This window comes from Filicampus tigris, chromosome 13, assembly GCF_054856515.1.
Source record: "Filicampus tigris isolate MCC_2025a chromosome 13, RoL_Ftig_1.0, whole genome shotgun sequence".
Lineage (NCBI taxonomy): Eukaryota > Metazoa > Chordata > Actinopteri > Syngnathiformes > Syngnathidae > Filicampus > Filicampus tigris.
Window position 1 is genome coordinate 10355884 of NC_141229.1, and position 11792 is coordinate 10367675.

Genomic DNA, 11792 nt, shown 5'->3' on the forward strand with positions numbered 1-11792 from the left:
TTTTGTGCCATTAAAAGACCATCCAGCGCTGCACCTTTCACATCAAAAGTGCAATCTAACTCGGTAGAACAATATGGCTTCATTCTTTCTGGATTAACGCTTATAGCTGCATTCCATTAGGCGAAGATGTGTGTGTATATCATTGTGCAGTCATGGCCAATGTTTACACACAGGAAAGATATCTGCTGATGCGTTAAATGAACATGGCGGCCAGCTATATTATTTTTTTTAATTGTTTTTAAAGTTTTAAATGTACATGAAAAATAATAAAGTTATCAAGTTAATTGTAGACAAAATATTGACTTTTCACTGCTGCAAGCTTACTTAAATGATAATAGTAAAGTCCACAATAATTTCAGTTACTGTATTTCCTCTCTAGTGATAATGAACATGGCCGGACAGCTATACTATTTTTAAATTTGTTTTTAAAGTTATTAAATGTACATGAAAAATAATAACGCTATCAAGTTAATTATAGACAAAATATTAACTTTTCACTGCTGCAGGCTTACTTAAATGACGATAATAAAGGTGTGTACACAGTTATTGTAGTTACTGTATTTCCCCTCTTTAAAGTTTTTTTTTTTTTAAATATACAGTATGCCATAATAAAGTTATTTTTTTAGCCTTAATTGCACATGTATGCAGCAGTCCACTGGTGTCTTTTTGAACGAGGCAGCAGCACCCAGAGCGGGGGCCGAGGGGCCAAAGGGGCGCTGCAGTCCGCGGCTCCCTCCAATGCAAGGGGGGATTATTGCAGCGTCTGTTGGGCCCATATGCCGCCAAAGACTTGATTAAAACTCTTTGTATGAATATGACGGGTTGTGGAGACCATCTTTAATCTCTCCTACACCGACTTGTGCACTTTGCAGGCTCCGAGGTTACAATGACAAGACTGGGGACGATTTGTTCCATGTGCGCGGACGAGGCAACGATTTGGCTTTTATTACGCAACCTAAATCTTCTTTTAACCGATGGGAGTGCGTTCAAAAAATCCTAAAACTAGTTCTAATTTACCTGCCACGCATAAGTGAATTTAAATCGTATGCAAAATGTTGAGGAGAGAACGTTTATCATGAGTAAGAACCACTTTTGGGGGGTTTCAGAAAGTTAAGGAGTTGTTCCCACAGTGCACACTCTTCTCATGAATATTCACGCATGCGTCTGCCGAGCTATTGTCTCCTCATTCAATTGTTTTATTGTTTATCACCATAATGAAGCATGCATGTGCCTGTTTCGAACCAACGAGGGACCAAACCTGCACGCACACATTTACTCTTGAATGCAAGTTCTGCACTCGTAGACCTAAATAAATAAAATAAAATCCCACCCACCCTCTTTTTGGGGATTTTTTTAAAATAAATGTTGCGCAGGCGCACTCACGAGCATCCAGGAGTGGAATCAAAGTGGCTCTTGTCTTTTTTTTTTTTTTTTAACGCTTCGATTATTTCAAGCAAGCTTTTAATTAGTGCGCTCCTCCAGCGGAGGCTGCAATGAAAGAGAGATTATTGGCAATGTCAAGGATACTAATTGAATGTTGGACTTCTAACAATTAGCCCGCTGCACAACCATGTCGACTCATTACACATCCCATAATAGTCTTTGACTTTGTTGGTGAGTTTTAAGGAGCAGGTAGAGAAACACAAGCGTCCACTTCTTCAGACAGCATCTTGACTCCTCACTCGTGCGTACAAGTATAGAAGCAAGGGAAAAAATGTCACCTTGGTGGAAAAACGGTTTCACTTTATAGTCCGACAAACTTTCCTTTTTTATTTTTAAATAAAAAAAAACAATCAACAAAATGGGTGCGTAATTTGAAATGAACACGTACAGGCTATTTTCAGAGTCTAAAGCCCATTTTAAGATTAAAGCCATTGTGTTGTTTAAGCACGCTTGCGGACCACATGTTTGGTCCTTGAATGGGACCCACTGTTGCTAGGTGAAAATATTGGGATTAACATCTTTTGTGGGATTAAACTCCTGGACCTTCTCTATTTGTGGGGACTTTTCAAAATTGGAGCTCCGGAAGTGGGGGGAAATAAAAGCGTTAAGCTGCACATCATGTTTATTACATTTCTCAAACGTTATTAAACCCATTGAATTATTTTAAAAATAGGCTTAATTGAGGCCAAAGCAAATATATAGTTTTTAGCTATTTGAAAATGTGATTTTTCTCTCCCAATTAAAGATCCTTAGTAGTAAGAAATGTACTCGTAAAAATAATTTGCGTTTTTCAAAAAATATTAATTACAAATGTTCATGTTATACAACCCATATGACATTTACGCGCGCACTCACTCACACAAACACATACACACAAACAAAGATCGTCTATTAAGTGAAAGCTCACGGGACCTTCTGCTTTTTTATTCTTCTTTTTCATGTCTTTTCGGCGGGGAGGTCACAGCATCTTTGGAGCCGGTACCGGACCCACAATCGAGATCCAGTGGAGAGGAGCCTTTGTGTATGTGTGTGAGTGCGTGAGTGTGCGTGTGTCTAACCCTTCATATTATTACTACCACTTGGAAAGTCTCATTTAATCATTAGCGTCTGCTCTCCCCCTCCAGAAAACAAAACAGGTTCGAAGAGAGTGTGATGCGAGGAGGGGCTCACAAATTGCATACAATACAACAGATCACAGTTTCGAAGGCTAGCACAGATAAAAATAAAAATAATAATAAAAAAAAAAAAACACATGTACCATTTATATAAGACACACACTGATTGTCTCTTAGAAACTACATATTGATTCTTTATAAACATTTTTTTTCCTTAAATAAAGTAGTGCATCCATGTCCACACAGCATCCTCATCGTTGCGGAACAAAGAAGCTTAATTAAAGGAGGTTCTGAGTCCAGGGTTCTCGTTCCGTGGCCTTGCGTGTGTAAGTGGGGTGAACTTGTCCTCAACAGGTGCACGAGTGGCGCACTGTTAGACATGGATGGGGGGAATTGGGGGCGACAGGTGAGTGGAAGAAGTAAAGAAAAAATCTCTTTGCCAGTGCTAAAATAAATTAGACCTCTCCTCTAAGAGAAGGTTATGAGAAATGTTTGAGGCGGGCCCCCCTCCCAGAGAGCAGTTTCGGCGAGGGCCCGCGCAAGTGTCTGTGGCGGATTGTTCACAGGACCTGGAATTTCCACGAGGAGGTCTGATCCTTATAATCCAAGCAATCGGCATTGAAGTTCAACTTCCACGACGCCGCTTGGTCCTTATAATCCAGGCAGTCCGCCGTGGAGTTGAAGCCCAGGCCGGACGTACCGTAGCCCTGCGTGGAGAGCGACGCCGGGGACTGGTTGAGGTGGCCCGCCACCGCGTTCGTGCTCATCGGACTGAGGGTCGAACCCGGGCCGGACAGTTGGTGGTGCATGGGGGTGAGGTAAGAGCCGCAGTCCATGCCGCCGAAGTAGGACGTGGAGCCGGCGTAGCCCTGGCCGTAGCCCGAGGCCTGCGTGTAGGTCATGGGATACGACCTCTGCATGCACGACGACGAGGTAGACAGCGGGTCCGAGAGAGGGGAGATGGAGGCCGGGCTCCAGATGGACACCGGTGCCGTGCTGCTGGAAATGGCCGGGATGGCCGTGGTGGTGCTGCTGGGGGGAGTGAACTGGCCGCTGGCGCCGCTCTCCGAGCTCACTTCTCGGCTGGGGGAGCTTTTCTTCTTGGCCGGCCGCGCCTTGTTCTGCCCCCCGTTCTGCTGCTGCTGTTGTTGCTGGCGACACTTGGCCCGCCGGTTCTTGAACCACACCTGCAACGAGGCCATTGCAAACGTGCGCTGAAATTAAAGTGTCAAAAGTTCTCCATCTTCCTTGGGAACGTCGACATTTTCTGAAGTTATTTTGTCGACTAAAACATTACATTTATTAATTGATGAACTCGATACGTTTTTTTTTTTTTTTACTTCTTCCTACTCCCCTTTAGCATATAAACTTTACTGAATTAAGATAGGTATTGATCTTTTACTTAGATTTTTTTTTCTTCATGTCTTTCATGTTGTGTTTATATGTTCAATCAATCAATCAATCAATCAATCAATCAATCAATGAAACAGTTTACACACAAACACACACGCACACACACAGTAATCATGTATAGGCTATACACACAATCCTGTTAACGTTTCCGTTGGATATTTAAAAATGTTTAGAAATAAGTAGATTTTGATCTCACTGAAAAAAAACGAATAATAATAATTATAATTATAATTATAATAATTATTATAATAAAAATAAGGATATAAAAATACATGAATTGTTCCGTATTCTTCCAAAGATGTTTATTTTTCAGTGCATGGGATTATTGCCGCAAATGGGTAATACTGCAATGACTACTTTTATCTTCATCCGTGTACGGCGCAACAGCGCATCCTTATTTGAGCTTTACAATAACAAAATGTGTTGTAATTTTAATTTACTCCTTTAAAAAAACATGCTCGTCTAAACGGTATTAATGGTCAAGTTAAGTTGTTCTTAAAACTGATTATTTGCTTTTCTTAATGTTCTCTACTGATCGGTAGCGCATGGCAAAGAGTTAATCATGCCACAATAATAGCCATCAAAAAGGCCCAAAACAATCAGACTCTCGGTCTAACTTCTGTTAAACGAACATGTTTACATCGATTCAACGTTAATTTTAAGACAATTGCATTTTAATTTCAGTATCGCACAGGTTTTCATTCAATTTAGTTCACCTGCATGGCTCAAAAATTCGTTTCCTCAAAAGTGAGATATACACGGTGGACATCAAACATAAATGGGGGTAAAAATGAACTATATTTACAAGCATTAACGGGGCAGTTAAAACACTTAATAACAAAATCACATTAGCTTGGAGAGGAAGGGGTGGGGTGGGGGGGGGGGGCGCAAGCAGCATTTGCAAAGTCCATCCTTGATTCTGAAGTCCTGCTTTTCATCTTTTGTTAATTGCATCTTAATTTGTTTTTTATGACTGCCACTTGACAGAAATATGTTTTAAATAAAATATGAAATTCCTACTTTTCTGCTTTCATGTTTTTCCGACTATTTGCTTTGTTCAGTGTTTTCCTCAAAATGGACAGATGAGATTTTCCAAGAAAGCAGAAGCTTGGCGACTCACCTGCACACGGGACTCAGGTAGATTGATTTTGAGAGCCACTTCTTCGCGCATGAATATGTCCGGATACCTCGTTTTGGCGAACAACGCCTCCAAGACGTCGAGCTGAGCGCGCGTAAAAGTAGTCCTCTCTCTTCTCTGCTTCCTCGGCGTCGCTGTAACAGACAAATGCATGAAACAATATTTTAGTTTGTGTAATTGCGCACGAATCCTGAGATTACATTTGTGGTTAAAGTGTTTGTGACCAAAACATTATCTAGTGCCATGGTACAAACAAATCCAATTTGAATTCATAAAACTTAATTGAACACATTTGTGACATTTTTTTCTTTACTCAAATGTAAACATCCCACATCTGTTTGATGTGGAAGAACTGGACATTAATTTCTCCCTTCCAAAAGTTGGCGCTCACCTGGATAACCCACAGACGGATGCAAGAGGTCCATTCCGGAAGTGGTTAAACTGAGGCCATTGACTGTGTAAGGTGGTTGCTTTAGATACGACATCATGCTAATGTTTGTCTGGTGGCTCAAGTTGGAGAAAATGTTGGAAATGGATGGAGCTCCTGATGTGCACCTGCTGCCCTGTCCTGCACTGCTCTGGAGACACCTGGCCACAAAAAAAACCGCAACGAATGCATTTACGTTTGGAAAATAAACACACACACATACACAAAACACACACACACACACACGCACACACACTGGACCAATAAATGCAGTTTATTTGAGGGCAATTAATTGTTAAAAATAAACAAAAATAAGAGAACCATGAAAAACCATTCTACACTTTTGTTCACAAATGTGAACGTTTGTTCAATCCTTTATCCGTTGAGATTAAGCGGACTAAAATATTCGAGCGGATTCAATGAATTGTGTCACAATCTGTGTGCGTTAAAAAAATGTAGACCTTACTCATGAAAATCAGTTTAAAAAAAGGCAATCCGTGTTAAACTAAATGCATGTGCTCATGTGATGTGACTGTCCCTCATTCGTTACTTTGCGTCTTGATTGTATTTTTTCGTCTCCATATTTCCAACGGTTTTAACCCCCTCGTCCCAATCTGTCACGCTTAAACATTCCCGCTCAATAATCATTATCGTCATCATCCTCATCATCAGCCCTGACCGAGTTTCATTATCACAGGGCTTCTTCTTTTTAATTTATTGATTAATTAACGAGCTAATCCGAGTGACAAGTGAGTGGAAATGATTGCAGTCCGATTTCCTTATAAATATGCAACGAGCGTTGCTCAGGCGAATCTTTTTGTACGTGTTCGAATTATTTTAAAATCATGTAAAATGTTTATCGTTTATTCCATTGCGATAATCAGGGATAAGGGCAACCAAAATTAAAGAAAATTCGTTTGTTGCTCCCAAATTCTTTGTGCTAATCGTTTACTAAAGCTGATATGTTGGTTTTGATAATTGTCAACTCAATTAAATCATGAAATATGGGGGGCCTAAAATTGATCATTTTCGCTCAAATTGTCAGACAATACATAACCCACATTTTATTTTATGCATTGTTTATTTTAAAGGAAAATTCTTAAATAAATGAGGAAGGCCTGTGTGTCCCCCTGAAAAGTTGACTTTTCTTCCTCATCAGACAACCTCACACGTTAAATTCTTCCGATAAGAGCCAAAATCGTTCACAAAAAATCGTTATTTCATTTTTTTTCGTCTGGTGCCTCTAAATTATTTTATTTGTCATGATTTTTTACTCACTCTACCACACACCCCCTGGAAAAAAAATCGAACTTTTTTCCTGTTCTTTTCTCTCTTCGTGTATGTGGCCAATGTATTTGTATTACAGGACAAATTGAACAGTAACATTATAGCGTTGCATCGTATTTTCAACGAGCGGCCGAGCTGAAACGAACCCTTAGTGAGTGGGGGGAGAAAAAAAGTGAACCCACCTTGGTCCTGGAGAGTGCAAACGTCTTTTATGTGTCCTCCTGAACGAGTGAGGAAAGTCAACTGAGAACAACGACGTCCGGCTCAAAATCGAAAAAGATGCCACAGGGGAAAAACAAGGCAAAAAAGAAGCAGAATCCGCAGTGTCAGAACACAAAGTTCAACGTGGAGCGTCTGCGCTGGGTTTTGAAGCAGTGCTGCAGCAGCGAAATAATGATGACGATGATGAGGATGAGGATGATGATGATGGAGGAGGAGGAGGAAGGGGAGGAAGAGGCAGCATAGGATTTGTTGGTGTGTTGGGAGTGAAGTGCTTGGAGTTGGAATTTGTACAAAGAGGCAGCCAATAGGAGCTCAGCTCCCACACACACTGGTGGTGGTGGGTGGGGGGATCTACTCCCCCCCCCCATACTTTTTTAGACCCACTGTCCTCATCCAATGGCTCCGCGAGAGAATCTCACGTATAGGCTGTAACAAGTGGAGTTTAAAACTACAAATCACATTTCCCCCTAATTACATGCCAATGTATCCCATTACAAAATGAAGAAAACCAAAAAGAAAATGCTACACGGAGTCACTCTGACTTTATTTTCAATTTTAAATGTCATTTTCAACGTGTAAGATGATTTACCCAATCACGTAAGATAATAACAAAATATTCCAAAAATAAATCAACACAATGAATATCCCTCAATGCACAGAAAGAGTTAAAAAAATAATCAGTACAGAGACGCCTTCCTCTCACATTCCCGCGACGTGTCGCATGCAGGAAAAAAAAGAGGATTTAGAGACTTATTTCTTTAAAAAAAAAAAAGTGTCCTCTCATCCGCAGAGCAGCTATAGCGTGTCACTATTCTGCAGGCCTGCACCCACATGCAGGCACAAACAAGAGCTCCGTGAAGATGAGGAGGAGGAGGATGAAGATGTTCACATGGCAAGACGAGCTGCAAGGTAAAATACTTCACCATCATTGGCAATCATTTGGAGGTGCAAATATGACATTTTCGCCATTTCAAGTATTGATATGACGTTTTTACAAGGATTGCAAAAACACTGGCGCTCGATAGTATAATTTTCCTCACAGCTTGTTGGTTGTATAGCTTAGTGGAACACATACACACTCACATGCACACACGCGAAATATTTGAATATTAATTACTGGGTAGTTTTGAAAGCGAGGCCTGCACCAAAGTGTCATCATCCATTCGTTCTCTCCACAGATTTCCACGCATGCCGTGGAAGAGCTTTTGTTGGATCCCCAAGTTGGATTTCTTTCAAGCGTCAGCGCTCACCTGAGCAGAGGGATTTCTTTGTTTCTTCTTCTGGGGGACGCAACGGCAGTACAGGTAGTTCAATGTTTATTGGACACATTTAATCATCCAGATGATAAAAAAAATTTTTTTTTTACATGATATAAAATAGTACAAACATATTGTCATTATTTGCAAATATAGGATAACATCGATTGTTGATTTTGCTATAAAATTGTATGCCACATGACCATTATTATTTTCAATATACAAATCCATTTTGAAAACCAGCCTGATTAATAATTATGTATAAACACCATAATGCACAGCACAACCATTAAAAACGTATTTTTCAATTAATAAAAAAAACCTTTGTTTTTAACCAGATTCTACATGAAAAAAGACATTTGAGGAAATCAGCATGACTATTATTTACTATTTATCTTTACATGTATTTAAAGTGTTATGGAATTATGCTCCAGTACCAGTGCCACTCGTCCCAAAAATACATATTTGACCCTCTTTTCATCCTCAACATCATCCGTTTATTTTTATACCCACACCGGTTTGATTTACTAAAGATCTCCTTTTGCGTGTTCTATTAATAAACGTTGAATGGACGCCCCGCAATGCTGCGCGTAAAATGAGCAAATGAGCACGTCTGCGCCAGTTATCTCGCCGTCGAAGTATAGAGCTCAATAATTGATGTGCTGCTAAAAGCCGGGCCGTCCGCGGGGAGCGTGCGTGTTAAAAGGACGTTTAAAGGCACAAGGAGTTAAGCGCCCCTGGCGGGCTGCATGCGCTCCCACCGACTCCCGCCTTTTATCTCCGCCTCTGCTCCACTCCACCTGAGGCTGTGCATTAAAGCACGCAGGGCCTCCTCCAACCTGTGATTCCCACTTTGTCTCACTCACTGCACCTACTTTGATAGCCATGAGGGGCGAGGAAGGGGCTCAGGGGTGGCAGTTTGAAGATTTGGGCGAATTAATAAGTCATTCGCACTGTCTCTGTGCATTATAGTCGCTGTTTAAAAAAGACATGATAGAATAAACATATGTATCGTAAATAATTGAGGAGAGCAAATAGAAGACAATCTGGTTGGGAATTTAAATACTGGCACGCTCGCACGCATGCACGTAGGCCCCTCTCCCACCCCCCACACTCACACGCACATGCATATTTCCCATTTATTATATTATACACCATTGCTTCTTGTTTCATATCTGCATGGTTGAAGAGGAGGAATGTGTTGGAGGAATAATCTGAAATAGGTAGGAAAAAAAAAAGAAACCCTGCAGTTTCCTTCTTTTGGCAGTGAATTTCCTTTTTTTTGCACTGTTTTTAAAACAAGTAGCAATTTTGGTCTTAAAATACACAATCAGAAAAAAAAGTAGCAACAGAATCTGTTCATTTTGGCTGACTTGTGACGTGCAGCTAAGTGAAGCCTTTATTATACACATTGAAACAGCAGCTGTGGATGCGCGCGTGCTTGGAAGAGGGGGACTTGAGCCGAATGAGGATCATCACGAGCTGTGTTTTAATTAACCCGTGAGGCTCAATAGCTACAGTATGCCACCTTTGCAATGTAGGTGCGCTAGCCAAAATGGACAAACACAAGAGGAAATTCAACCAGGTAGCGATGTTCACATTTCAAATGAGAAATCAGACGTCATTTCTGCCATTGTCACATTCAGACAATATTCCATGTGGATAGGACGGTCGTATATCAGTTGTAAAGAAACATAAGCAGGTTGTTTACAGTTGCCACACATATTTGGGGTTCTAAGTGTTCCTGTTTTGCTATATGAGCAATCATAAAACTCTGCATTTTCCATGCAGAGCTAATGTGTCCCCACAAGGCCATGACAGCGTGTATGTGTTTGCCAAGTTGACGCCTTTTAATTAGAGCTGTAATTGTTGTTGTGTTGTGTTTACGCAGGAGTTCGCCGACAAACAAACGGATGCAATTAAATTCACTGTCATCGCTCATCATCACGGAGGAGGCAAGAGGGGGGGGGGGAAGGACGCACACAAGGCCAAGTCAAGGTTGACTGAAGGAGAAGAAGTCAACTCGGAAAGACATAAAGTGAACTCTAACTTGGATTTCTTCATTGCATTAACTATTAGTGATGCCAGCACAAGACTACAAGTAGGCCTACCTTTATCTGAAACACAGTATACATATAGTACTTGAATATGTTTGGACATTTTGATGAAATTGCATTTTTCTGGGGATAAAATGTTGTTCAAAAAACACAAATCCTTTATCGAAAATGGCATTAATTTCACTCAAATAGAGCATTTGATTATTATTATTATTTCTATCATAATGTTTGATATTTCATGTTTGACCTTTATTATGCAGGGCCTACAGAAATTTGTTGTGGTTGTTTGTCAAAGCATCCCTATAAAATAAATTAAGTCTGTATATAATTAACCAATGAAATATATTCATATCTGTTCGTATACGAGCACTGAAAAATCCATTTGTTCGGGAAGTATATGGGTCAACGGTAAATAAATGATCCACCGAATTTCTTTTTGAAAATCAATTAATCTTACTGAAATGAGTATTTGAATTATTGGTGTTTTTTTTAATTTTTATCATGAAACAGTTGTAATATTCCTCAAACTTTTAATGCCCAAATGGCTTTACTCTTACGTGTGTCAAATAAAGGTTCTTGAGTTACAACATGTTACTGAAGATGCTAATGACATTTTTGACAATATTGAGCTTGTTTTCTATCGCTTTGTTTGTCTTTTCCATGAAAATTAACACAAATATACAGTATCGTAGGAGATTTTTTTCTTTTTCTTTTCCTAACAAATGATCAGTCTTTTTTCACTCAAGCTGTCTGTTTACCGTTAATGGCACTGTAGAGAACCTCGTGTTGTAGCAGTCATGACCATTATTACGATTATATTAAGACTTGACCGTAACAGGTTTAAGAGTAGTTAGGATAATTTATGGACTTGTATCCACAGAGCTTGAACGGCTAAACAAGCAAACTGTGCAACTTACATGATTTTTATGAAGTTGTTTATGTCTTTACTCTTATGCACTTTTGTCTTTACCAAAAAACTGTATTTCAATGGGCCACTACCATTTGCTCTGTCAATAAGGATTGCCTTTGCTATGAATGCCTAAAATTCCAAATCAATAACTTTTTGAAAACATTTAATGTATATTTGATGTTTGAGCAAGGAAGACATTTACCAATATAAAACCAAGGCGACATAAAAAAGAATATGTTAATTTTATTTTTCGGTTTTGAATTGTATTATTATTTATTTCCCTCAGTGTTTTTACTATAAATGATCAAATTATATGAACATGACCCACATGTGCTGTTTCTGTTGTGCTCACCTTGGCCTCCAGGTGTGCAGTGTGGTGCAATACAGACAACTGGACTTTTCACTGATCTGATTGGCCGGATGGGATTGGCTGATATTTTGCTTTTTATTTTTTTGCAAAATCCGTGATCGGCTGTAATATCATAATTTCAGATCGATTAATGACGTCATTGATCAGATCCGTA

At 39.8% G+C, this 11792-nt stretch overlaps 1 protein-coding gene and 1 long non-coding RNA gene across 2 annotated transcripts; one reads left to right on the forward strand and one right to left on the reverse strand.

The window, feature by feature from the left end:
• Positions 1–2351: 2351 nt before the first annotated feature.
• On the reverse strand, positions 2352–7289 carry otx2b (orthodenticle homeobox 2b). The gene is made up of 4 exons (XM_086050250.1): positions 7006–7289; positions 5501–5697; positions 5092–5243; positions 2352–3745 (listed from the first exon to the last, which is right to left on the reverse strand). The coding sequence occupies exons 2-4, from the start codon at positions 5595–5597 to the stop codon at positions 3119–3121; spliced, it is 876 nt and encodes a 291-aa protein (XP_085906376.1). The 5' UTR covers positions 5598–5697; positions 7006–7289; the 3' UTR covers positions 2352–3118.
• Positions 7290–7569: 280 nt separating this feature from the next.
• LOC147137534 (uncharacterized) lies at positions 7570–11591 on the forward strand. Its single transcript, XR_015089358.1, has 3 exons — positions 7570–7954; positions 8224–8349; positions 10193–11591. It is a non-coding gene; the product is annotated as an uncharacterized LOC147137534 (long non-coding RNA).
• The last annotated feature ends 201 nt before the right edge of the window (positions 11592–11792 follow it).

Coding starts and splice junctions, on each gene's coding strand:
- otx2b (XM_086050250.1), bottom strand. CDS start 5,597: ATGATGTCGTATCTAAAGCAACCACCTTACACAGTCAATGGCCTCAGT. Junction 5,244..5,500: donor TCCGTCTGTGGGTTATCCAG/GTGAGCGCCAAC, acceptor TGTCTGTTACAG/CGACGCCGAGGAAGCAGAGA. Junction 3,746..5,091: donor TACCTGAGTCCCGTGTGCAG/GTGAGTCGCCAA, acceptor GCCTCGTTGCAG/GTGTGGTTCAAGAACCGGCG.